The sequence below is a fragment of the Puma concolor genome, unplaced genomic scaffold, assembly GCF_028749965.1.
Source record: "Puma concolor isolate L17-30 unplaced genomic scaffold, mPumCon1.1.hap2 unalloc_scaffold_64, whole genome shotgun sequence".
NCBI lineage: Eukaryota > Metazoa > Chordata > Mammalia > Carnivora > Felidae > Puma > Puma concolor.
In genome coordinates, this window is record NW_028240274.1 from 33025 (window position 1) to 59761 (window position 26737).

The following is a 26737-nucleotide window of genomic DNA, read 5'->3' on the forward strand; positions in this document are numbered from 1 at the left end:
TGCCTTCCCATAGAGCTGTAGAGGGAGAGCCCAGGGTCACCCACACTGAAGCTCCTCCCCAAAGCAAAGCCTCCCCTGCTGATCTCACTTGTGGGTGACAGCTTTCAGGAGGGGCCAGAAGACAGGCTGAGGCAGAGGCTTCTGGTGGGCGCTCTTCTTCCTTTTCCCTCCGGCCTCGGCTCGGATGTGCTTGGCATGCAGTCCGTGGATAAATACAGCCTCCAGGGCACTGCACATGGTGCTGGCATCTCCGTCTTCGCTAGTGACCACTGTGTCCGAGGACACGTACTGCTTCTGCAACGCCTTCACAGATCCCACTAGCTTCTTCTTGATGACCTAGTCAGTGTCAGACATAACACAGGCCTTTAGAAGATCCTGCGGTGACCCCTGGAAGGGAAGTGCTTATCACCAAATACACGCACACCCACACACGCCTCACGTCTACCTGTGGGTGTGTATACAGCAAAACTAGCACAAGCTAATCATAGAAAACAAAGATGGGTGCCTGGGTGGCTCAGTCGGTTGAGCGTCCGACTTCGGCTCAGGTCCTGATCTCACGGTTCATGGGTTCGAGCCCCACGTCGGGCTCTGTGCTGCCAGCTCAGAGCCTGGAGCCTGCTTTGGATTCTGTGTCTCCCTCTCTCTCTGCCCCTCCCCCACTTGCACACGCACACACGCGCTCTCTCTCTTTCTCTCAAAAATAGATAAACGTTGGAAAAAAATTTTTAAAAAAGAAAGAAAGAAAACAGAGACAAAGCATAGAGGAGAAAAGGAAAATTACGTACTTATACCCCCCAGAGATAGTTATTTTTTTGCAAAGATAGTTGTATGTTTTTCTTTTGTTTTGCTTTTTAAACCGAACTTCAGTGATTTGATAGCCATAGAAATCTTGTGTTTAAATACCGGCTCCATCATAGTTACAGGTGTGGGAGCCTGGGTGATCCATCTAGGGCAGGGGTGAAGCTTTCCACCTTGTTTAGGGGTCTACGATTCCATGAAGAGGCTACAAGTGCCACTTTAGAACCATAAAAACACCAAGAAAACAGGAGCATGGTCCACATTACGAAAGATCCTAGGGGCACCTGGGTGGCTCAGTCAGTTAAGCATCTGACTCTTGATTTCAGCTCAGGTCGTGATCTCACGGTTTCTGAGTTTGAGCTCCGTATCTGGCTCTGTGCTGACAGTGTGGAGCCTGCTTGAGATTCTCTCTCTCTCTCTCTCTCTCTCTCTCTCTCTCTCTCTCTCTCTCTCCCCCCCTCTCTGCCCCTCCTCTGCCCCTCCTCTGCTCATGCTCACTCTCCCTTTCAAAATAAATAAAATAAACGTTATTTATTTAAAAATATCTTTTTAATGTTTATTTTTGAGAGAGAGAGACAGAGAGAGAGACAGACAAAGTATGAGGGGGGGAGGGGCAGAGAGAGAGGAAGACACAGAATCCGAAGCAGGCTCCAGGCTCTGAGCTGTCAGCACAGAGCCTGATGCAGGGCTCGAACCCACGAGCCGTGAGATCATGACCTGAGCCGAAACAGGACGCTTAACTGACTGAGCCACCCAGGCGCCCCTAAAATAAATAAATAAACTTTAAAAAGAAAGAAAGAAAAAAGGAAAGATCCTTGACCTGGCAGTCAGAGGCAGATGTTAGTCTCAGCTCTGTTGGTCAACAGCTGGGTCACTGCAGACATTTCACTTAACCTCACTGAGCTTAATTTCCTCATCTGTTAAACGGAACGAATACTTCCTGACCTACAGCACAGGAGTTGGGGGGTGGGGGGGGGGGATTACTCTGAGGGCAGGACTTGCTTTTTTTTTTCATTCTTGCATCCTCAACACTTGGCCTGGTTCCTGACACATGTAAGTATTCCGTTAAGGTCTGTTACATAAATCAATTATAAAATACATATATGTAAAATCCTTTGGAAAGATAAAGACAGTTCTGTCATAATATAAGCATGTCAAAATACCTATGTTTTGGAAAAGGATTGGGAGGGAATACAGAAAACCTGGTTTGAACTGTTAGCTGATAGGATTATGGATAAATATTTTACTGTTTTATTTTTATCTTAGCCCAAACAGTTCATGTTAATGTTCTTAGAAAACTTGAATGTTCTTTTTTCTTTAAAAAAAAATTTTTTTTTAATGTTTATGTATTTTTGAGACAGAGAGAGACAGAGCATGAATGGGGGAGGGTCAGAGAGAGAGGGAGACACAGAACCCGAAGCAGGCTCCAGGCTCTGAGCTGTCAGCACAGAGCCCGACGCGGGGCTCGAACTCATGGACCGTGAGATCATGACCTGAGCCGAAGTCGGACGCTCAACCGACTGCGCCACCCAGGCGCCCCTGTTCCTTTTTTCTTTATAACAGCTTTAATGAGACACAATTTACATTGCATAAAATTCACTCATTTAAACTATTCAGTTCAGTGATTTTTGGTATATTCACAGAATAGTGAAACTACAGCCACTACCTAATTTTAGGACATTTTCATTCTCTCAAAAAGGAACACTGTGCCCATGAGCAGTCACTCCTCTCTAGTCCCCTCTCCCTCGACCCCTAGCAACTACTAATCTACTTTCTGTCTTTATGCATTTGCCAATTCTGGACATTTTGTGTAAATGAAGTCATACAGTATGCAGTCTTTTGATGTTAGACATCTTTTCATATGACTTATGGGTCATATACTTCTTTCATTGTTTGCTTATTTGACTTGAGAGAGAGAGAGAGAGAGAGAGAGGCAAAGAGAGAGGGGGACAGAGGATTCAAAGTGGGCTAGGTGGTGACAGCAAACTCCCAAATCGTGAGATCATGACCTGAGCCAAATGGACGCTCAACCGTCTGAGCCACCCAGGCCACCCTAATGCCTTCTTTTCTTTTCTTTTTTTTTAATGTTTATTTATTTTTGAGAGACAGAGAGAGACAGCATGAGAGGGAGAGGGCAGAGAGAGAGAGAGGGAGACCCAGAATATGAAGCAACCGCCAGGCACTGAGCTGGCAGCACAGAGCCCGATGCGGGGCTCCAACCCATGAGCCGTGAGATCATGACCTGAGCCGAAGTCGGATGCTCAACCGACTGAGCCACCCAGCTGCCCCTTCTTTTAATGTTTACTTATTTTTGAGAGAGAGAGAGAGAGAATGTGCATACGTGTATGTGCCTGTGGGGGAGGGGGCAGAGACAGAGCGGACCGAGGATCCAAAGCAGGCTCTGCTCTGACAGCAGAGCGCCCAATGCAGGGCTTGACCTCACAAACTGTAAGACCATGAGCCGCTTACGATCATGACGCTTAACCGTGTGAGCCACCCAGGCGCCCCATATGTATGACTTCCTTTGAGAAATCCTTGGTCTTTAGGCAGCCCGTATTAAAATCCGTCGTTTTTTATCAATTCCCATTCCATCACCAAGAAGATGTTCTAGAAAGGGCAGGATCTCCTCAGAGCCTGCTTCTGCTATAACTCTTTCTCAACCCGAGGCCTCGCTTTCCAGACAGTACTCATTCATTTCAAAGTGAGGAAAACCAACGACATGGCTGTCCCGTGCCCCCTTCCCCACCCTTGAGCCTCTCCGACTGCCTACCGGGATGGCAGCCCGGGGGTCCAGTCCATTCTCCACCACCGAGAGCATTTCCGCTCACACTGCAGCTCCCTCGGAGAATCACATGACACCTGCAGAGACAGACGGCGGCGGCCAGATGAGCAGGTTCCAGCTCCCCACCCGCAGCCAATTCTCCCCCTCCCCCAGCAGGCAGCGGGTCAGCCCATCTTCCTCAAACTGCAATGCAAAGGCCTCTGAATTCAAAAGTAAAAGCCAAGAGTGGATTTTAAGGAAGGAAACAAGGGAAGAGAAGAAATCTGAGGGCTCGGATCTCAGGAGGTGGGGAATCCTATGTGCCATGGGTGGGTCCACCCTAATCAGGGCATGGAAAGGCCTCTGTATGCCACACCACACGCTGGCACAAAAAAGCAGGGAATGAAGGGCTGATTTGGATACAGAACTAAGGGTGCGAGGGGGATGCTGCCGCTGGAGGTGCCAAGAGCCCACATGGACCAGGAAGCAGGGGCTCACAATTCACATTCGGAGCCTCTGACTCCTGTGCCAGCCCCATGTCTGCCAGCTCGGCGGGGACAAGCACAACCGAAGGAAGTTTCCAAAGGGAGGGCCTCTTGCTACATAGCTGCTTCCCCTCCAGGCACGAGGGTCCAGCTGGAGCAGCACAGGGACACGCCTAAGGGAAACAACACGGGTTCGAATCTCGATTTGCCACTAACCACTTAGGCATGCTAGGTGGGGCACCACGGCAGACGTCTCAAATGGAGGTTATGAATGTGGAAAATGCCCAGCACAGGGCCTGACGGTACTAAGGATAAATGGTGTCTATTACCCCGGTTGGATGTGGCCAAGCCTTACAGGCAAAGGCCACTGTCTGAATGAGTCCGCTCAACTACCTGAAGTCAGTACACAGGTAAATCCCTCAGGGCACTGGCTCCCCCCCACCCTCCGGGGGTGGCTTAGGTCGGGGGGGGGGGGCCTCAACCTGAGCCTCGGGGGGGGGGGCTGTTGGCTCGCCTGGACCGCCCCAGCCACTTGGACGGACCAGGATTGGGTAGGCACATTCCCATCTAAACAGATCTCTAGTGACCACACTGCCGAGCATGGAGGGACACCAAAAAACAGGTCATCGCTGTCTCTGTTCTCAAAAACCGATGGCCCAAAGAAGTTATCAAATGGAGGCATGCTGAATGGATTTTGTACTGTTTACACACATTGCTTCATTCATTCCTTGGAACCACCCTAGGCGAGCTCTTTTATTATCCAGATCTAACAGATACGAAATCAAAGCTGACCCAGGTCAAGGAACTTCCCAAGATCCCAGGGCTGATCAGTGGCGGGCTCTACCACCTTCGGCCAGGATGACATCCACCCTTCTGGAAGAGGCAGGTGTGAGCTAGGGCTAAGGGGTGGCTGGGGAGGGGGCAGGGGAGTCTTGGGAGGAGGGCTCTTCGGCCGGGGGCCCAGGTGGCGGGATGCAAGGGAGCATCGGGTTGAGTCTGGCAGGAAAGGTTTACAGGCGAACAGCGAGGCATGGAGAACGGCAGGGTGGCCCTAAATGATGAAAGACGCTCTGATTCACCCCTGGCCTCTGGATCCGGCAGAGGGTGAACAGGACCCAGCGCCGACCTTCCTAAGTAAGGACATGCAAAGGGAGACAGGTGTGTGGAGGACGGGCCCCACGAAACCAGCTCTGGTCAGCGCACAACAGACTGACAGGAGGAACACTAGCCCCTGGCCACAGCCCATCACACTGTCTCTCCCTCCACCACTTTCCCAGCTCCTACCCACCGGGAATCCTCAGGACCCTTTGCTGGAGACCAGCTCCATGCTCTGGCCACCAGGGCACCGGGAGAAGGGGACGTACTACAGAGTCGGTCCTGAAACCGTGCCTGATCCTAGAGGCTGGGTTTCTTCAAGGCTACCCTACGCAGCCCTGCAGGCCAAGTTCAGGCTCTCTGGCTTTGAGACCCTGGCATCCAATCCCCTTTGGTAATTCCGGGGGCCTGCCCTTCTAGACAGAGCCTCAAGCCCTAAAACTGCCCTTCCCTCAGCCGGCCTCAAGGCTTGGGCCTCAGCAATCTGAAGAGGAGGACCATTGAGGCCTCATCAACTAATTAACTGAATATAATATTCACTGGAGGGAGGGAGGCTTATCATTAAGTGGGTGTCCTGGCCAAGTCAGGATCTGCTGAAAAAACAAAGTAAACTGACACTGAGGTCAGAGCAGGGCCAGACAAGAGACAACTGTGACCTAAAACAGTGTCAGGAACGTCACAAAAGGACAACCGTGCAGAGAAACCTAGAAGAATGGCCACTTGACAATTCACAAAACAGAACTGAGACGTGGGGGTCAGGCCAAAGTTCCGGGCACATCTTTCTTTGCAGGAAACCAAAGCTCCCTACATAGGCCTGTCGGTGCTAGAACGCCTCAGGAAGGCAGGCAATGGCTCAGAGGCAGGACCACGACCATCTACGATGTGAGATCTCTGGGCTCTGGGTCTCCTGACTGCTAGGTCAGCACTCCAGCAGGCTCCTTGGGTGGGCCAGACCCCCATCTACCATGCTATGGGACTGGTTTCACTTTCTATCCTCAGAACTGTCTTCACTGACACCAAGAAGCAAACGAAAGAGGGGTGGGTCTTCAGGAGACCCAGAATAAAGAGAGCAAGTAGAGAGTTCAAACATCCCTGATACAGTTGAGCAGAAAAGGTGAGTGCCGTGTGCCTTTAGGAAACTCCTAAGCCACCCTTCGTCTACCTCTGCCCCTCGGTATCGGTTCACTCTGGCACAGGATCTCATTCTCTATCCTCATTTAATTCTTAAAACAATCCTGTGAGAGAAGGATGATTATCCCTCATTCACAGAAGAGAAAACTGAGGCTCAGTAGAAACACGCCTCAGGTGAGGGACAGAATTTTCTCATTCCAAGCTCTGTGCCTTTCGCCAGTTCATACTGTCCCAGGTCCTTGGTTCAAAGAGTTTCAGGCAAACTTATTATTCACAGACTCTTCAGAAGCTCCACCTTATCAAAGAAGGCCTAACACTGACAAGAAACAATCTTGCCCATCAGATCTGTGGCCCCACCTAGCTGACCACAGGTCCTTTCCATGGCAGCCAGGTTTCCGAGCTGTCCCTCCTCAAACGTTCCAACACACAGGAAGGAATCGTTGTGGTTGATTCTCTTCGTGATACTGCCTGGCCTTCTATAAACATCCAATTTCACTTCCTCAGGAGACTAAGGAAGAACGAAAAGAGGAGAAGGACTCAGATGAGACTTACATTAAAAGAAGAAATGGATAACCTGGCTTCACCACTTTCGAAACACTCCGTTCATCAGTAAACAGCAACCTCCTCTTCTGAGAGACTTCCCCGCCATCCGCGACAGCCTCGTCTCTACGGCCTGACTCCGATCCTGCACCTGGCTATGCACGACAACAGGCCGGTGTTTAAGCCCTCCAGCTGCTCTACCAGGTGATGAGTCAGGGTTTTCAGTTGGAAACAAATGACAAAGTTATCTTCTGATTCAGAAAGACAGCGGATACTTCAGACATGTGAGTGCTGAGTAAACAGCACCTCCTTCTACCTGAAGAAAGTCGGATTTCTAGACAAGAGCCCTGTGGGGGGTGGGATGGGTGTGTGTGGGGGGGGGGGGTAGGGCAGCAAAGCAACTGAATATCAGCTGGAGGGCAAGCAACTTCTAGCTCGTGATTCCCAGTCCAAAGGCTAGTGGGGGAGGCCAGAAATGTGAAGTCTAGGAACACTGGGTATCTTTCTTTCCTCCCTCCCTCCTTCCATCCAACAACACCCATCTCTCCCATATTCTTGTCCCAGGTCCCTTAAGATTCTGGCAAGGACCAAACTCTGAGTGAATGAAAGCAGGACCTTTGCCTGACTCATTCACCATTGTATTTCTAATGCTTCAAACAGTGCACGGCACAGGGTGGTGCTCAAGAAATACTTGCTGAATGAACAGATGAGTAAAATAAAAAGGCTCAGACCGTTGCAGACCGTAAGAGGTTGAGGTATACAACTTTTCAGTGGTGGGGTCACTGTGGAACTCCTTCCATTACACCAAGCTGCCAACAGGCTGAAACCCTTCAGAGATCACACCTTCACGGAAGGGGACATTGAAGGTCAAAGGCCATCCGATTCTCGAAGGCGTGAGACTACAAATGCAAGCAAAGACAATGGGTCTTCTTTGGGGTCCTTTACAATGGCTGTCAAATGGCCAATCCTTCGGAGTTTGGTCACCAGAACTTAGAGGGGAGGTGCACCCCCAAATCCCAGGAGATTATAAATGTTAACAATGGAGCCTGGGTGCCTCAAGAATGTCTAGCTACTCTGAGATAACTTGACTCTCTGTGTTCATGGGTAATCAAAATGGTCAAAACTCAATGCTCCAGCACCTGCCAAAAGAGGAAGCAATTCAACAGCCTCCACGGAGGCCTCGGCGTCCCCAGGATCCACTCATCTCTACTCTTCACAACATGTAACGTCACCTCTGGCACATTCGGTAGCGGGACTAATCTACAACCAGTTCTGGCCAGGAGGGGCACTGGGTGAGGGTCCTTTCTAAGCGGCAGGGCAATACACATGGACATGATTCTGTGACCACAGCCAACCCCACACAGTGGAACCCCTGGAGTTTCTCCAGATCATCACCCAAAAGGAAGTGATAAGCTCCCACTGCCCCAGCTGAATGAGTAGCTGTCCCTCACCTTCCAGGTATTTGGATGATACCTACCATTCCAGCAGCCAACGCGAGTGATGTAATATGGATGCCAGGAACACAATCCTTAAGGACAGCTACAGGGGACCTGACATCCAGGAAAAGCACTTGACCCACGGGAGAAGGATCTCTACTCCTCCACACTTACTTACCATCTGAGGCCCTGCATCAATTGAGGTGTTCGGCAAGTGCCTGGCTCTGAGAAAGCAGGTGGGGTCGGCAGGGGACTGCACTAGGTTCTCAGATCAAATGGGGACCACATCAAGGGAAGAATGGGCGCAGAGTTGGGATGAAGAGTTGAAACGGGGATAGGAAGACGTCAGTCTAACAAGATTGGGTAGGGGTGGTGGGAACTAGGGCAGCAAGAGTTGGGGGGTGGTTTAGCAAAGACTCAGGAATGAAGTGTCCTCAGGCTGGCTGGGGATGGAAAGAAAGTACGGGGTGGGCTTGGAAGTTAGGGGTTGAGTGGGCGAGGACAAGAAGATACATACAAGACTTGAGATAGGGCTGAGATCAGAGTTATCAAGAAGAGGGGGGTAAGCGCAATAGGGCATCTACTGTGGTGGTAGGTATTAAATGAGTGGGGGGAGGTGGGTGTTTTGGCTGAGCAGACCTTGGGGGGCTGAGCAGGGGGGCTGGGATAAGAAAGCTGAGCCTGAAAAGGGGTAAGCCAGAAAGACGGGGAGGGGGGAGGGGGGGTTCGAGGAGGTCTGCGTGGAGCACTGGGATCGCCAAAGGGGTTGAGGGGTGAGAATGAGATGCGTCAGAGGGAGGCGGAGGGAAGTGGCTGTCCTAGGGGTTGGAAGTGGGCTGCCGTGGGGTCGAGTGTGGCTGCACTTACGCAAGACCAGTGGTGAAGGGGTGAGGGTAAGGGCTGGGCTCGGGTCACGGGTGAAGAAGAGGAAGGGGACGGGTCAGCACTGGCTGTTTGGGCTGAAGGCTCGGGTCCGAGTGGGGTAGGGTGCGGGGCTCAGGCGGGGAAGGGAAAAGGCTCTGAAGCAGGACAGTTTCAAAGCAACCAAGGGTTTGCGATCACGGACAGGGCTGGTGACCCATCGCCCGTTCTCGTCTCGGCCCCGCCGTCCCTTCTCACCCTCCTCGCCCTCTGACCCCTAACTCACCAGAGGGAGCGGGGACGGGGCGCGGGGCACTCCTGGCCACGGCAGCCCCTAAGCCTCCGACCAGGCGCTGCGGCCTCCCGGCCAGCGACAACAGGAAACGGCGCTCGCGGCGCCGGACGCCATCACGTTGGTTCGGCGTCCGGCCCCGCCCCCGGACCGCGGAGCCAATCGCAGGGCCGGCGGAGCCTCGGGGCGGGGCCACCGCTCGGGAAAGCCCAAGTCACCAGCCCCGGAGCAGGTGAGTGATCTGGGAGGCTGGGGACTCTGCGACCCGAGATGCGCACGAAGAGGCGAGGCCACCGGGGTAGCCCACCAGTGTCGGGCGGAACGTGTCCTACTGCCCGCCCCCAGAAGTGTCTGCGTCTCACTAGATCCCGGCCGCCTTCTGGGTTCATGACCTTGCCTGGGCACAGCACTATCTACCATTGAGGCTGTCTGTTGGCCTCCTGCCCGGAAGGTTCCCACTTGTAAAATCGGACCAATAACGTCTACCCTAGTTTTGCCTCCCTGAGGGCATCAGTGCAGTAGGTGCTTCCCGCCTGGTGGTTCTCAGGAAAAGCATACAGGTTTTGATCACCGCTGTCACCAAGGGAGCACCTTTAGGTACCCGTCAGCCCCCAGGCATGAAGCTTAAGGTTCTGGTTATTCTCATCTAGCCAGCAAGTTGTTTGTTTCCTTTACTTGGTAGAGTTGATATTTCTCTTTCACATGGACTCGGAACAGAAGGTCAAGAGTGTGTGTTGGTGGGGGTGGGGAGAGATGTCTTGTGCTTTGGACACTTCATACCTGCAGGCTTAGGTCAAATGGGATCTTAGGGCCTGAGTGTGGGGTGAGTAGTGGGGTGGAGAGGTACTGCTATCTGCAGGTTCAGGGGGACTTTGGGGGTGTCTACAGGGCTGGTCTGGGAACGGGACAGTTCTTGGAAGAAAGCTCCACTGATCTGGGCCAGGCTCTCCATCAGCCTTTCTGGGAAGGGGAGAAGAAGGGGTCCCAGTGCCTGTTTCCATTTATAAAACCAGCTGTTGAAGATGTGGCACCTGAGTGTGTGCGGGTTGCCCCTTCAATAATTCTCTCTCTAGGAGCGAGAACCACCTCTCCTCGATTTTAGACTAGATGAATCTGAGTACATTTAGTATGGTTAACAGTTGAACAGAAAGTTAGAAATAAGGACACGGAGGGATGCCGGGGTGGCTCGGTCGGTTAAGTGTCTGACTTCGGCTCAGGTCACAATCTCACAGTTGTGAGTTCCAGCCCTGCATTGGGCTCTGCGCTGACCGTGCAGAGCCTGCTTGGGATTCTCTCTCTCTCTCTCTCTCTCTCTCTGTCTCTCTGCCCCTCCCTCGCATGTGCTCTCCCTCTCAAAAGTAAATAAACATTAAAAATAAATAAATAAGGACACAGAAGCAAAGCATTATCTTAGCATTAAACAACTTGGAAAGTAAGGAATTTACTAGGAAATCCAGCTTCCTGGGCAAAAGGATAGTGTTTCTGGTTATAATTATAGCACATCAAGAGCATCAGTGTCTTGATACAAGCATGCCCTCCCCCAGATGGAGCCAGCAACATTCCTCAGTTCTTCCAATGAATTTGTACGCAGCCGCTGTCTGCAAAAGCTGTGGGAACCCCGCATGGTAATCTCTTGTCTATCTTTTCAGGAGCCCCCGTCTCCTGGTCTTCTCTTACTTCTCAGGCCTCTCGGCCCCTCTGCAAAGTCGACGGGCTTGTCTTCCTCTCTCCATCTTACTCTGGCGCACGTTTCCACCATTCATGGGCCACGAGTCCACCAGGTAGTCTGAGGCCGGAAAAAAAAAAAAAATCTCCCATTACCCTGTTATTTGAGCAATAATAAAGGTACATGCAAAGTGCCATGGTGCCAGAGAAGAGGCCTGGAAGGTTATCCTGGCGGAAGCACCTTTTATCTGAGCCTTCCGGGTGGACACAGGAAAGGGCGATGCCGATGCCGGCGAAGAGACTGGTAGAGAAACGGCTGGTGGGTAGGAATGCAGACTGAGCTCAGGGGAGGGTGCACGGAGAGGTGGAGAGGAAGCTAGGAAGTAAGGCCAGAGTAAGAGGAGGGGGATCAGAATGGAAGGGGGAGATAAAGACAGATTGGGCAATGGGGAAAGGGAGGAGGCACAGACAGAGCTGGAGGCCAGCGCAGGAAGGGCTCAGACGCTCACAAAGGCACTGGTCTGTCAGAGTCAAGCACTAGGCATAGTCATTCAAAGCCAGGCAGGAGAACTGCAGGCATCTGAACTTCTCGGGGGTCTAAGGTGTCGATTCCTGAACCCCGCCCCTGCCCTGGAGAGTCACTCTGGGATGAGGCCCAAGCATTTAGCCTTGGCCCAGACCTTTTCTGTCTCTTGCCCTCCCACCCGTGGATCTGAAGGGTGAGAAAATGTGAGGATCTCTCTTTAACCTAGGAGCTGAAGGGCAAGGGATTTAACAGGTGTGGAAAACAGAGGCTCCTAGTTGCCAGATAGGAATTTTGATTTATCCTTAGCAACCACCCTGAAGGTAAGCACCATTGTTATGCCCATGGCATAGATGATAAAACAGGCTTAAGAGAGGTTAAGGAACTTGGGGGCCCAAGGCCATACAACTCATAATTACTACGGGTGGGATCCTCACCCAGCTCTGATTCTAGCTGGAGAACTAGCATAATTCAGTGGCCGAGCAAGTGGGCTTTGGAGCCAGGAATGCTTAGGTTTGAATACCGGCTCTACCCCATACCGTTTTCTAGGCCTTCCCTAAGACAGCGCGGGGCCCAGCACAACCCAGCAAGTGTGGGCCTGAGACCACTGCCACAGTCAGTGGTTTTCATAGGCCCCTCGAGATGGCACCAGAGATAGAAACTTCTAAGTTTGATTGGTGGTTAGAAAAGAGAAGTAAATCACAACACTCTGAGGCCCCTTCGCCTCAGGCAGAGGGGCCAGAGTGTGTGACTTCCGGGAAGTTCCCCAAACTATCTGAGCCTCAGTTCCTCATCTGTAAATTGGGGAAAATATCAGTTGCCGTGAGGATTAAAGAAGATAATATCCTCAGGACGGTTTCTGGTCTGAAGTAAGCACTTGAGGATAACTAGCTATATTATTATTATTATTATTATTATTATTATTATTATTACAGTTTTGGCTAATTTGTACCTACCCAGTCCAGTCAGATCTCCGTTTTCTAACTGGTCTTTGAGCACTGGAGTGAGAGCCTCTCTTGTTGGAACCCCAGATGTATCCTTACTTGGTCTCTGACCGAAATCATCTAAGTAGGACTAATGCCACCATTTCTTTTGAAACCGGAATAGGTAATGTTCTCATGGCTTCTGTTGCAGGAAGCTGGTTCCTCCCACTCTCCTTGAAGAAACGGATTTAAAGGGTTCATAAAAATGATTTGTCAATTCTATCTCAATGAAGTTGGACACAAATACAGCTTTGAGGTGCAGTTGACAAAAGAATGGACTCTGTAAGCCTCCCAAATGTTATCACACGTAGTTTACAGTTCAAATAGTACGAAATGAAATGGTGAGGAAACAGAATGACCCGCAGCAGCCTCTTGCCTCGACCATCCCCACCCTCCTGGGCCAGCTCACCAGTCCTCGGTCCTCCTTACCTCTCGCTGGGTCTTCGGGTGCTTATCTCCACCTGTCTTGTGTTTCTAGCTCTTAATTCTTCCATTTAAAAGATTTAAAAAAAAATTTTTTTTTTGAAAGAGAGAGAAGGAGAGAGAGAATCCCAAGCAGGCTCTGCACCGTCAACACAAAGCCCGATGCGGGGCTCGAACCCACGAACCGTGAAATCGTGACCTGAGCTGACGTCAGACGCTCAACCGACTGAGCCACCCAGGTGCTCTGATTCATGCATTTTAGACACTGTCTGTGGACGTCCTGGCAACACAGGCAAGGAGTTAGGTCTTTAACACCCCCCACCCATTCCATTCTTGGGGTTTACTTTTGTCACTCTTGCCCCACGAGTGACAGTGGTTGCAGAATTGTGACTAGGCAAGTATTGTTCACCGCAGAGCTTACTCATGTAGTCCGATGGCACTCGTTTCTGTCCCCCGACCCCCCGGGGTTTAATTTCTTCTCCTTCTCTTTCTGTGCTGCCCGCCACGATCACTCCTCCACTCCGCTCCAGTGCTCTGGCATGACAGTTAGTGCCATTCCCCTCGGCTACCTCCTTGACCTGTCCTACGCTGCTGTCCTGGAACCTTCCTTCGCTGCTTCCTGGGCTGGGCTTTTCCTGGCTCCCTTCTCTTCTTGCTTTCTTCACTCTCTCTCTTAATCTGCAGTTAAGAATCCCTTTCTAATATTAAAAAATAGAATGGTCTTTGGACCTGCTCGTGATCGTAGGTATCCTTTCGATATCTATTAATTGGGACAAAAAATACAGAAAGACCAAAAGTTACTATGAAGGCACTCCTGCTCTTAAGTGAATTTGTGTTTTACTCACAATAGCATCTATGAACGTGTGAAAGCCTGTTCAAAGTTCAGGCTTAGGGTTAGTTCAATCTAGCCTCAATGTCTGGTCTTCCATTTGTCACCTCACCCCCTCAACTTGCCGTGAGACAACCCCTCTCTTGACTTTCTATTCAGTTCCTGTGCCCTAGCAGAGACTTAAGTACTGGTTTCAGGCCCACCTTGCAGGTGCACGTGGCCATGGCTGGCCAATCAGGGTCTCCTCCTACCAGATACAGGGTCCAAGCAGACCAATCAGAGGCTTTTTGAAGACTGGCTTTCCTTTATGAGGCTTGCTCAACCTCAGTGGAGAGTTGGAGTTACTAACGACTATCTTTGCAGTCTTGGGGCATGCATCCTGAAGCCTGAAGCCATCATGGAGGAAAGCACAACTGAGGGACAGCTGCGGAGAGAATGACGTTTGAGCGCTAGATGCGGCCAGCTTTAAGATCTTAGGCTTCCCGGTTATGTGAGCCGATACACTGTATGACATTTTTGGTTTAAGCATATTTTAGTTGGATTTCTTTCACTTGGAGCATAAAGAGCGGCGACTGATACATTGTCTTTGCGAACTTGGGCAGGTTATACAAGCGGTGTGTACAGACTTGGACCGTGACAACGCAGCTCCCATTAGGTCCCCTGTGGCTGCCCTGTTATCAGCCTGAGCCTGAGACAGCTTGACGTGGAATAGTCCGTTTTAGGGTCTGGAGGAAACGACTTACCATGAGTCACTGCCCTAAAATATACTTTCTACCCACATGCCCGGTGCCTGGAATTCTGTGGTGATGGTGGCATTCCTTAGCGTCAACCATGGCTCTCTTCAAGCGGTTCTCCTTTGGAGTGTGGAGTCTGCGATATTAAACTTGTAGAAGTCCTTTCTTCTGGAGGTCCCTCTGGGAGGCAGTGGATCCAGGATGCGGTGTAGACAGACCTAGGTACACATCTCAGTTCCCAATGGCACGGTCCCTTTGCAGCTTTGGGGGCAAACACATAGCACTGTGTGCTGACCTTTAGGAGGTCAGTCTGTATTACATAAGGAATCCTATGCAGAGAGTGAAGAAATGGTCTCAGATTCACCCAGTAATATCCCCGAGTCAGCCCTGAGGGCAGGGTCTGGCACTAGGCGTTGGGAAGAGGAAGGAGATGTGATTCTTGTCTTGTCAGGGCTCCTGACCTAACAGAGAACTGCGGTTGAGTCTTCACATGGACGGACGCTATCTTTCACTCCGCGCCATTCGTAGGTGACGCCTAGAAGAGCAGGGCCACCGTGTCGTAGCCTCTAACCCACGACTCTGTCACATTCTGGGAGAGAGAATTATGGGCCCTCCCCGCATCCCCGCTCCTGCTGTGTCTCCTCGTGGCCACAGTGTACTTTCCCATCCCTGGCTTGGGGCTTGGGGCTGGTTCCGTGCTTAGGCTCAAAGAGAGCAAGAGTGCTTGCTCTCTTCCGCTTCTCTTGGGTAGCCGCTGCCTCTTCAGCCTGGGTCCCGGCAGCAACGCAGGGAGACAGGACCAGCAGCGAGAAGCCGAGCCGATCCAGCCAGCAGGGCATTAAAGTACAGCGGTAACGGCCAACCTGTGAGAATCGGTTTCCCAGCCTCCTGAGTTTTGAGGATGGTTTATTAGTTAGCACTGTTGTGGCAAAAGATAACAGATACATGGACTCCCTCCGTTATCAGGTTACGTACAGGTTCAGCTGCTGCAGTAGAGACCCGACACAACAGTGGGTTAAGTGAATTTTTTTTAATTCTTTTTTTTTTAATCCTTTTTTTCGGGGGGGGGGGGAGTGCAGGCGGGGGAGGGGCAGAGAGAGTGGGGCAGAGGATCCAAAGCGGGCTCTGCGCTGACAGGCTGACAGCACAGAACCCGACGTGGGACTCAAACTCACGAACCGCGAGATCATGACCTGAGCTGAAGTTGGATGCTTAACCGACTGAGCCACCCAGGCGCCCTTTAATTCTTTTTGGTTTTAAGTGTTTATTTCTTTTTGAGATAGAGACAGAGATTGAGTGGGGGAAGGGCAGAGAGAGAGGGAGACACAGAGTCCGAAGCGGGCTCCAGGCTCTGAGCTGTCAGCACAGAGCCCGATGTGGGGCTTGAACCCACAAACGGTGAGATCCTGACCTGAGCTGAAGTCGGACACCTAACCGACTGAGCCATCCAGGCGCCCCAACAGTGGGTTAAATTAAAAAACAGCTTGGGGCGCCTGGGTGGCGCAGTCGGTTAAGCGTCCGACTTCAGCCAGGTCACGATCTCGCGGTCCGTGAGTTCGAGCCCCGCGTCGGGCTCTGGGCTGATGGCTCAGAGCCTGGAGCCTGGAGCCTGTTTCCGATTCTGTGTCTCCCTCTCTCTCTGCCCCTCCCCCGTTCATGCTCTGTCTCTCTCTGTCCCAAAAATAAATAAACGTTGAAAAAAAAAAAAAACAGCTTCTTGGGGGCACCCGGGTGGCTCAGTCGGTCAGGTGTCTGACTTCGGCTCAGGTCATGATCTTGCCGTTCATGGGTTCGAGCCCTGGGTCGGGCTGTGTGCGGACGGCTCGGAGCCTGGAGCCTGCTTCACATTCTGTGTCTCCCTCTCTCTCTGCCCCTCCCCCGCTCATGCTCTGTCTCTGTCTCTCAAAAATGAGTCAACATTGAAAAGAAATTTTTTTAAGAAGCAGCTTCTTGATCTCTCATATGATAATCCGGTTAAGTACTGGATCTGGGGCTGGTTCGGTGGCTCTTATGTCAGGGAGCCAGGCTCCTTCTGTTTTCCTGCTCTACCACCCTGGGGTGTAGCCCTCATCCAGATGAGGCCTTTGTACTGTTGAAATCTTCATTTCCTCCACAGGGTGGCGCCAGACCGCTCTCTGCCACTGCCCTGGAACACAGGCAGCCTAAGCACCATTCCTGCCTCTGCTTCGGGCCTCGGGACTTTTCTTCTTCTTGAATGAGTGTGCTCCCGCCCCCCAGCTGGTGCTCCACGCCATCCCCCAGGTCTCAACAACATACCCCCACCAGGACCACAGGAGCCAGAGCTGGTCGTGCCTGGTGCTCCTCAGGACTGAGAGGCCCTGACCTCCGTGGGGGCAGGAGCCCGCCAGCATGACCAGTCGGGACTCCCAGGTTAAGAATCCAGTGGAGCCTCCTGGTCATCCTCAATCTGCTCTGCCCTTCGTCTCCCGCTCGCAGATCCCTGCTGACCTCCAGCCCTGAAGAAGCCGGAGAACCTCTGCTTCCCCCACCTCCCCGTCCGCCTTGTCCTACTTCAGTAGTTTGGTGAGCATAAAAAGGCCTGTCAAAGTGGTCCCTCTGTTTGGGGGATGGGCTCAGGAGGGGTGGGCATGTGGGTTCGGAGGGTGACAGATTCTTTCTCCAAATGCTCGCCAGGCTCCTCCGAGCCCTCTTCTTGATTCAACCTTGCTTGGCCTGTGAAGACTTGAACAACCACGGGCATGGTTGCTGGCAGCTCGTGGCCGCATCCCTAGTAGGACTCTAGCCTCCCTTAAAGTGCCTGCCTGCAAAACTCCCGGCTGTCTAAAGGATTGGCTGCTTAGTCCAGCCGACGCCTGAAGATCGGGCCCCTGTCTCCCAGCTTCTGTGAGAGGGCAGGAGCTTAACTCTGAGAAGTGTCAGCAAAGCCAGATGGGTCTCCTATGGGCCAGCGTCCCTTCCTGCTTTTTGTCATCTTTCACTTCTGATTATAGAGCCCCCACTCATTCCCTTCCCTAGTCCCTCATTCTCCCTGTGAAATACCCCATCACCTCTGTAATACTCCCAGTTGGGTGCCTGCTCACGATGAACCCTTTCCCCTACGGCACTGCAATACTATGTTACTGACTGAACTCTGTCTGGATTACTTTAAGTAGTGTCTGCTTTTGTTTATCTTCATCAGGGGAGGTGTGCGGGATCAGCCTTTTAATTTTTTTTTTTTAATATTTTGTTTTGAGAGAGAGGCAGGGTGCAAGCAGGGGGGTGGGGGAGGGCCAGAGAGCGAGGAAGACACAGACTCCAAAGCGGGCTCCAGGCTCCGAGCTGTCAGCACAGAGCCCGACGTGGGGCTCAAACCCAAGAACCGTGAGATCATGACCTGAGCCGAAGTCGGTCGCTCAACTGACTGAACCAGCCAGGTGCCCCAACAGCCTTTGAAATTAAATTATTTTCAGGATCAGCTTTTTAAGTAAGCATCCCAGGGATGTTTGCGTATAGAGGTCCAAAGGCTATATTTTGAGAAATCATGTTTCCCTGTGGAGATCTTTTCTCTGGCAGCCCTTTTGAATGGGGGCTATGTTTTCTCAGATACCGCATTGCCAATAGTCCATCCAGCTTTAATTCCAGTGAGAACGTTCCAGAGATGAAACTAAGAATCAACTCCAGGCGCTTCTCCAGTCACCTCTGGGAATGAGTGTATGTCGTCAGCATCCAGCACCTCACCTGCTGCCCAGCTAGAATGACACCTTTCAGGGTTTCTGACTTAGAAACACGACCACCAGGTTACTCCATGTGGACACCACCCCCCTTTTACAAAGCCTTTGAACACCCACCCATCAGGAGGGGTTTGCTGGATAATGTTGGTTGGCTCTTGACACCCATTTCTAGCCCCTTCTTTGCAGGTCCTGGAAACCCACGAACCATAGTTCACAGATTCCCTCGGCAGCAGAATTCTGCCAATAAAGCGTACCTGTGTGAGATTTAGAAGGCGGGAAGGAGGCGGAAGCCATGCTTTTCTCCTCTGCAGCAGCAGACATGCAGGCTGAATGTTGGAGTCCATACTCCCCACCAGTCAGGCTTGGGGCCATGGGGCTGTAGTGACCCCAGCAGGGGCTTCCCGAAGTTTCCTGACTGAGTGGCAGCAGCAACTTTGAATCTATGGAAAGCAACTGTGGTAAAGTAACCTGAGAGCTAGTGGTGCGATTCCCCCCTGGCCCTGACCTTCACCACCGCGAGCCCCACCAGTGGTGAGCACCAATTGCTTGTATAACCTTTGCGTGTGTGTGTGTTTGAAATATCTAGAATGGTTTGTTTTCCTGGCTATGGTAGTTTTAAAATATGTTCACAAAACTGAGGGTTGACGGGGGGTGGGAGGGAGGGGAGGGTGGGTGATGGGTATCGAGGAGGGCACCTTTTGGGATGAGCACTGGGTGTTGTATGGAAACCAATTTGACAATAAATTTCATATATTGAAAAAATATAAAGATCTACTGAATGAGTGCTGGAAAAAAATAAAAAATAAAATATGTTCACAAATTCTGACTCTTCTCTTTAATTTTTTTTTAACGTTTATTTATTTTTGAGACAGAGACAGAGCATGAACGGGGGAGGGGCAGAGAGAGAGGGAGACACAGAATCCGAAGCAGGCTCCGGGCTCTGAGCCATCAGCCCAGAGCCTGACGCAGGGCTCGAACTCATGGACCGCGAGATCGTGACCTGAGTTGAAGCCAGACGCTTAACCAACTGAGCCACCCAGGCACCCCGACTCTTCTCTCTTTAAAAGTTGGGGTCTAAATTCCCACCCCTTGAATGGGAACTGGATTTAGTGACTAAGTCACTGCTAAATGCTGCTCTGTGCCATCTGAGGTGAGGTCATAGGAAGGCTACCTTCTGTCATTTCTGTCTCTCTTTCTCAGCTCACTCACTCTGGAGGTACCCAGCCATCATGCTGTGAGGACATTCAGTCAAACAGCATGTGGGCAGGCTCATATGGCAAGGATCTGAGGCCTCCCTCCAACCCCCTTGACAGCCATGTTAAGTGAGTGAACCACCTTGGAAGTGGACCCTTCCGACTCAGTCAAGCCTTCAGGTGACTGCAGCCCTGTGGTATCTTGAGAATCTCACCAAAGACCCAGGGGCAGAAGTGCCCAAGCTATTCCCAAAAATTTGACTCAAAACTTTTGAGGAATGGGGAGCCTGGGTGGCTCAGTTGGTTGAGCGTCTGTCTGACTTTGGCTCAGGTCATGGTCTCACCATTCATGGCTTCGGGCCCCGCATTGGGCTCTGTGCTGACAGCTCAGAGCCTGGAGCCTGCTTCAGATCCTATGTCTCCCTCTCTGCCCCTCCCCTGCTTGTACTCTCTCTCTTGTTCTCTCTTCAAAATAAACATTAAAAAAGATGTTTTTTGAGGAATAAATGCTTATTGTTGTTTTAAAAAAATTTTTTTAAATGTTTATTTTGGAGAGAGCAAGAGACAGAGACATAGAGTGCGAGTGGAGGAGTGGCAGAGAGGGTCATAATCTCGTGGTTCATGGGTTCGAGCCCCGCATCGGGCTCTGTGCTGACAGCTCAGAGCCTGGAGCCTGCTTCACAATCTGTGTCTCCCTCTCTCTCTGCCCGCACGCTCTCTCTTTCTCTCAAAAATAAACATTAAAAAAATTAAAAGAGGGGCGCCTGGGTGGCGCAGTCGGTTGGGCGTCCGACTTCAGCCAGGTCACGATCTCGCGGTCCGTGAGTTCGAGCCCTGCGTCGGGCTCTGGGCTGATGGCTCAGAGCCTGGAGCCTGTTTCCGATTCTGTGTCTCCCTCTCTCTGCCCCTCCCCCGTTCATGCTCTGTCTCTCTCTGTCCCAAAAATAAATAAACGTTGAAAAAAAAATTAAAAAAAAAATTAAAATATGGCAGGGTAGCATTTGAGACTAATAAGTATTGTGCAAATTTGAGGTAGTGTTACAGAAACAACATTTTCTAAGCTTCACTCTATGAACCACATTTGCGCTAATGGAAATATTCCAAAATAGGAGAATGGAGTTGCCTGGAATCCCGGCCCACACTTTGGGAAGCCCAACGATGCACAGATGGGTCTTCTTGGTTTCTCGTCAGCTCTGTCTCTGTGTCCACCTCTCTTATTCAAAAAGTCACCACCAGCCCCCGCTCCACCCAGCTCATTAAGGAGTTTGGGCTGGCATGAGGAGTTTCTGCCCTTGTGACCTAAGAGTGACTACAGGGCCTGGTACTGCGCCTGGCTCAAAGCAGGTGCTCAACAAACAGTAGCTGCCACCATCCTCATCGTTCTAATTATTGATTCTTTGATGGTAACCATGGCTTAGACGTCTCTGTACCCCTGCACCCTGCAGCAGGGCAGTATAACCGTCAGCAGGCTTTGGAGTTAACAGGCCTGGATTAAACCCCTACCTGGCAGTTTTGGATTTGCGGCTTTGGGCACCTGAACAGGTTACCTACATCCTTTAAGCCCTGTCCCCTTATCTGCCAGATGGGGATAATAAAGTATGTTTTCACGGACTGTTGGGCGAAATTAAGACTGCAACACGCCCAACCCAGGCCTTGACACCAAGTAAGCAAATAGTGAACTAGCTGCTGCCGCTGCTTCCGATTACTGTTACTCTCTAGTCTTGTGCTTTCAACACAGTTATTTGTTGGCTCACTGAAGTCACCACACCGAGACAGACACTTGGGGGCCATTCTCACTAAAACGCTGGGGGAACGGGAGCAGGCACCCGGAGAACAGGTGTCCTTGCCCAGCAGCAGCAAACTAATAGAGCCGAAGAGGCACTGATGGGCCAATCACTCCGCTTGGAACCGTTCCTACCAACCCTGCCAAATCTGCTGGGCTGTGCCCCAGTCCTACTGTCCCCTCGAGGGACTCTGTTGGTGGCCAGCGGTTGGTGCCATATTCCATCACCTATCGCTAAGCCACCAGCATTTATTTGGGGGCATGTAAAGAGATTGTCAGGGGCGCCTGGGTGGCTCAGTCGGTTAAGCATCCGACTCTTGATTTCAGCTCAGGCTGTGATCTCACGGTCGTAAGATCGAGTCCCTCGCATCGGGTTCCACACTGAGCACGGAGCCCGCTTGGGGCTCTTTCTCTCCCTCTCTCTCTGCCCCTCCCCCCTTGCTCTCTTTCAAAATAAACAGACATTAAGAAAAGAGATGATCAAACCTTGTTCATTCAGGATTTCTTTTATTCACTACTGTATTTTGACTCGACGTCCTTTTTCTAAAATCTGTCATTCATTTACTCAGAAAGTATAGATGACTTCATTATTTTTAATGTTTATCTATTTTTGAGAGACAGTGTGTGAGCTGGGGGGAGGGACAGAGAGAAAGGGAGACGGAGGATCTGAAGTGGGCTCTGTGCTGACAGCAGAGAGCCCAATGCAGGGCTCAAACTCCCACACCATGAGGTCATGACCTGAGCCAAAGTCGGATGCTCAACGGACGGAGCCACCCAGGCACCCCGACTCCTCCCAACATCCCAAATGTGACTGGTTAACGCCCTCCTCTGCAGAAGTGGAGGGATGTTTGCGTCTTCTGCACGTTGTGCTGCATTATCTCTTGGAATCGTGCAGCCCTGATCCGAGCTGGGTAGGAAAGCAGTGGTAGGTGCGGTGCTGGGCTGAACTGGAGAGAGCCCAGCCGCACGCATCCGACCCTCAGTGGGGTCAGCAGAGGCTAGTGTGGTACAGGTGAACAGGAAGTGCCCCCACCAATAAGTTTTCTGAAATAAAGGCCTGAGCAGGGCAGTCCTGGGTGATTACTGCTCTCACACATTCTTTACTCTAACCCTCCAGCATCTCCCTGCTAGCTCTCTGAGGGTGGGGACTTTTTTTTTTTTTAAAGAAAACAAACACAAAAACCCAATGGGAATTGTCTACTAGCTTGTAAGGTTGAGGAACACCCTACTTCCCGCTACACATTTTGTGTCTGAGTTTGAGCTCTTGGGAAGACAGACAGGCCTCAGCCCGACAGTGGAGGTAGGCTCAGCGATCCAAATACTCTGGCAACCCCAAAGACCTCACGGAGGGGCCAGAAAGAGATGATCCTCTACGGGCAGGGGGTCAAGCGCGTTGTGAGTAACTGGTATTTGGTGAGCCAGGGGAGAGAGCACCAGAATAAGCTGTGAATGAACTTAATAGTCTAAGCCCCTTGAAGATACGTTGTCCGGTTTCCAGAGACTGACTGTATCAGGGAAATGAGGGAAAGACGCCCCATTCACCCTACTTTGCCCATTTGTGTCTTGCGGAAATCCTGGCTACCACGAGGGACTCTGGCTTCAGTCCTGCTTCTCTCGCCCGTGGCCCCTGTTGTCTGTAGATAAATTCTGAACTGTTTACGTTTTACTTCCTTACCACGTGGCTAGAATTGGTTATGGATTTATACATTTCAATATGAGAAGAAAAAGTATTTTATAAGCAATGCTGAGAAGCGAGTATCGGAAAGTAAACTTTGTAGGTGGCCTGAGGCAGGACGGCGTTCACTCTGTGACAACCTCACATAGTGTCTCACTCTCGTCACCCAGCTCTTCAGTAGTGGAATCTGTGGCCTTCTCTGCTGTGGCTTTGCCAGGCTCCCTGGGAAAAGGAGAAGAATGCCAAGGCTTTGACTCTCGAAAGGAACAATTCAACTCTTCATAATTGCCTCATTTTAGAGAAAATCTTCCCCAATCACGTACCCTAGTTCCATGTGGAAAATCTCATCTTAATGAGAAGAATCCTTGTCGTGTAGCTTCTGTGCCATGTTTTTCTTGCGTGTGGCATTGAGAGGTCTGTACATGTCCCTAAGCCAAAGTGGCCGCCTTCTCCAGAAAAAGCCCTCCTAGAAAACAGAAAGGACAATGTTAGGTCCGTTTCCCCTGCCTTCTCCAGCCACGGTACTTTATCCTCCTCAGATTTACCTGACTGTCACTTTCCTTTGAGCATCTCTTACGCAGCAGAGATCCAAAGAAGCCCCTTGAAGGAAACACACACACAGACAATTAGTGATTCGTACCATTTTCCATGCCTCTCACAATGTATTTCTCTAGTCTTATTAGCAAGCAAAATCAACACAGACCTGGGATCTCAGAAATAATTCCATACATGCTGGGCTTTCAGAATTGTCCTGTGTCTGTCCATAATGGCCCCACAGTGTCCCTGGGAGACCTTTGTATGTAACTTGACATGAAGTATAGGCAGGATTTTCACCCTGCTCCCCTTCTGGCCCTTGGCCAAGTGCCCTTGTGCAGTCAACAAACTGGGTGACCACACGGCAGAAGCACCTAACTCTCTCCAGAAGCATTTTACATCCGTCCCCGCCAGGCTTAGCCTCCCAGGCATCATTTGCTGGCGGGTGGGGAGGTGTTTCCATTTTCCTAGCTGCTTTGCCTTACGAGATGAATCGCACCGAGTGAATGCCTGAGTCCAACCAGCAGTTATCTAGCTCACTGACTGTCACACTGCAGGCAGATGAGGGAGTGGGTCGTGAAATCACCTTAAAACACACGGCTAGCGCTAAAACACAAAATACTCTTTTTGCATACAAACGGAATAGGGGGTACCTGGGTGGCTCAGTCAGGTGAGCAGCCCAAGTCTTGATTTTGCCTCAAGTGATGATCTCACAGATTGTGACATTGAGCCCTGTGTCTGGCTCTGTGCTGATAGTGTAGAACCTGCTTGGGATTCTCTCTCTCTCTCTCTCTGCTCCACCACCCCCCCACCAAATAAATAATAAACTTAAAAAAAAACAGAACAGAAAGAATCAGAGTGTATGGTAAGTTTGTTTTAGAAGGGACTTATGTCTATACGGTATGTGTGCACTGAGTTGTGACATAAAATGCAGTTCACAGCCCAAGAACAGTGTAGTCAGAGACGTGCCCAACTGGAAAGGAACCATCTTCTTTCTGGTTCTAGTGGTACTAGTGATACAACCGTCCGGCAAGACATCTTCCTTTTCTCCTTCTCCATCTCATTATTATAAAAGGAAGAGATAAATGATTATCTAAGGTCTCTCCCAGTTCAAATTCTATTGGGTCTGGATAAAGGGAATGGAGAGCGGGGCCTCGAAAACCAGAAGGAGGAAGAAGGAAGTTTCCCCCTCCCTCTATAGACGGACTCATGTATTCCACCTTCCATCATGCTTGAAGACTAGCCCCTTCACCCCACGACTTTTGGCCCTCCCTATCCCTTCTCCAGAGCCTCTGAGAAGGTCTGTGGCCAGGCCCGATGCCCACCGCCAAGAGCAACGGGTCTGAACATTTCCACCCCCGTCCCCCCACGATCTTTCTTTAAAGGTCTAGTGAGCAGGTGCTCTGTGCCAGTCCCATTCTAACTCGGGTTTGGCTGGGCAGCTAACTTTGCTGGATCCAGGTAAAGCATTAGGCCAAATATGTATTCTTTCTGCCTTTGGTGATTTCCTGGCTGTAAAACAAGGGGATTGAAATAGATGAGTTTGAAAATCTAGTTCTAAAATTCTACTGTAACGATTGCCAGACTAATATTTACCTTGAGCTTCCTTCTTTACCTTCCTTGGCTGCTGCTCTATGAGAATGAATCTGTTTTGGAAGAAAACATGATCACAGTTACCCATCACAATAACCACTCCCTCCAAATCTTTATTCATTCCTTTGCATTTTAGGTCTTCTCTACCCAGTGAGATGATAACTTTTCCTAGGACAGGAATTTGTTTAATAGTCCTTTGACTCTTCAATAACACCTAACTTGTGTGCAGCTGGTAATACGTTTTACTGACTGTCTCAGATAACATTCGACAGATAATTCCTAATAAAAATTCTTGGGAGGAGGAAAAGAAAAGTGTCTACCAGAAACCTAAACAGCAGCACTGTTTTAAAGTCAAGGACAAGAGTAGGATGTGTGTTATCACTGCTTCTATTCATTGGTGTTGAGGAGGTCCTAACTGATGCACTGGGAAAAAATGGAGTCGTGGAAAGGAAGAACTAAGACGTATTTGCATACGAAATTACAGACAAACTAAAAGGCCCAAGAGAATCAACTAAAATTTTATTGGAAGAAATATGAGAATTCAGTAAGATGGCTAGATAGAAAATCAAGAGATCAACATGTAAACCTCAATGACTTTCCTATGTTCCATAAATAATTAATCAAAAAACGGAAGAATTATCCCATTTACAATGATCAATAAAAAGGCATAAAGTACCTAGGAATAAACTTAGCAAAGAATGGGTAAGACCTATGAGATGAAAACACTAAAGCTCTTCTGAAGGACATTAAGAAGAAACGAATACATGATGTGAGACACTATTTTCCCAGAATAGTGTAAAGATGTCAGTTCCCTTCAAATTAACCTACAAAGTCAAGGCAATCCCATTCAAATCCCAAGACAGTTTTTTAAACAAAAACTGGCCAGCTGACATTTGGTAGAGAAAATGTGCAAGCATAGCTACAAACTGTATGAAAAAGAAGATCACAGAGCAGACATTAAAATACGTTCTTACGGAGCAACTGCAGTTAAGTATGTAGCGTGATACTGATACAGGAAAAGAAAACCAGATTGATAGAATAGAGTCCAGATAAAAATAGTATTTTAGATCCATGAAGAAAGAATGAACCATTCAATAAAAGATTTTAAAGTAACTGGATCTTTACGTAAGGGAAAAAAGTTAGATCCCCTACCTCGACCGTACCAAAACACCACACAGATTCCATACAGATTAAAAATAAATAAATCACAACAAATATTATAAGAGTACAGAAGAAAATATCAGAGACTGTTTTTATACCATGAGGCGAAAAGGCCTTGTTAACAAGACCCATGTCCCATAAGCCATGAGGCAGATATGGTGACGGACTGTCCACACCCTCCTGTTCATCGTAGTCCTTGCCCCCTTGATCCCCTGGATTGTTTGTCCTCTTCCTGTTGATTTATAAAACTCTCTTCATATGAGATATATTCATCCTTTCAAGGGCTTTCACTGAATTTCAATGTTTCAAATATTTGTCAGTGTTTTTATCGTGAAGGAGACGGAACCGTGGGATAGGAGACAGGCTGACTGCAGGCACAGCTGGGTTCTGCTTTGGGTTTTGCCACAGGGGCCTTAAGCTGATCCCCTTCTATGTATGAAAGAAGGATGGTGATATCATCCTCACAGGACTGTGGGGATTAAATCAGATGTCTGGTTTATTCCAAGCATAAATCAGACAAGACGATCAAATCTATCAAATGTTTCTGCAT

At 50.1% G+C, this 26737-nt stretch overlaps 2 protein-coding genes and 2 long non-coding RNA genes across 21 annotated transcripts in view; 1 reads left to right on the top strand and 3 right to left on the bottom strand.

Annotated features, from left to right (window-relative positions):
• The window catches only part of LOC147571084 (pleckstrin homology domain-containing family M member 1-like), a 29523-nt gene extending 19999 nt beyond the window's left edge, over positions 1 to 9524 (bottom strand). For 6 of the 10 annotated variants that reach the window (XM_086696648.1, XM_086696643.1, XM_086696649.1 and 3 more), the window contains exons 1-3: positions 9394 to 9524; positions 3569 to 3657; positions 89 to 336 (exon numbers count right to left, since the gene is read on the bottom strand). In XM_086696648.1, the coding sequence (XP_086552774.1) occupies positions 89 to 336; positions 3569 to 3616 (296 nt within the window). In that variant the 5' untranslated portion in view covers positions 3617 to 3657; positions 9394 to 9524. Of the gene's footprint in view, positions 1 to 88; positions 337 to 3568; positions 3658 to 4057; positions 4083 to 6822; positions 7006 to 7541; positions 7710 to 9393 lie in introns of those variants that run through there. The other 4 variants (XM_086696644.1, XM_086696645.1, XM_086696646.1 and 1 more) reach the window with 4 other exon arrangements.
• A 90-nt stretch (positions 9525 to 9614) lies between these two features.
• LOC147571085 (uncharacterized) lies at positions 9615 to 18900 on the top strand. 7 transcript variants are annotated; one of them, XR_015247718.1, is made up of 5 exons: positions 9615 to 9631; positions 13100 to 13232; positions 14186 to 14778; positions 16673 to 17100; positions 17212 to 17686. It is a non-coding gene; the product is annotated as an uncharacterized LOC147571085 (long non-coding RNA). The 7 variants fall into 7 exon arrangements; XR_015247717.1 differs by lacking the exon at positions 9615 to 9631 and adding an exon at positions 11048 to 11180; XR_015247716.1 differs by lacking the exon at positions 9615 to 9631 and adding an exon at positions 12780 to 12911.
• Positions 10805 to 14191, bottom strand: LOC147571086 (uncharacterized). 2 transcript variants are annotated; one of them, XR_015247724.1, is made up of 3 exons: positions 14026 to 14191; positions 12544 to 12743; positions 10805 to 11185 (listed from the first exon to the last, which is right to left on the bottom strand). It is a non-coding gene; the product is annotated as an uncharacterized LOC147571086 (long non-coding RNA). The 2 variants fall into 2 exon arrangements; XR_015247723.1 differs by lacking the exon at positions 14026 to 14191 and adding an exon at positions 13000 to 13114.
• Positions 18901 to 22937: 4037 nt separating the features above from the next.
• Positions 22938 to 26737, bottom strand: part of LOC147571087 (leucine-rich repeat-containing protein 37A2-like) — a 33264-nt gene continuing 29464 nt past the window's right edge. For both annotated transcript variants that reach the window (XM_086696642.1, XM_086696641.1), the window contains 4 exons: positions 25030 to 25079; positions 23445 to 23499; positions 23223 to 23365; positions 22938 to 23121 (listed from right to left, as the gene is read on the bottom strand). In XM_086696642.1, the coding sequence (XP_086552768.1) occupies positions 23249 to 23365; positions 23445 to 23499; positions 25030 to 25079 (222 nt within the window). In that variant the 3' untranslated portion in view covers positions 22938 to 23121; positions 23223 to 23248. The remainder of the gene's footprint in view (positions 23122 to 23222; positions 23366 to 23444; positions 23500 to 25029; positions 25080 to 26737) is intronic.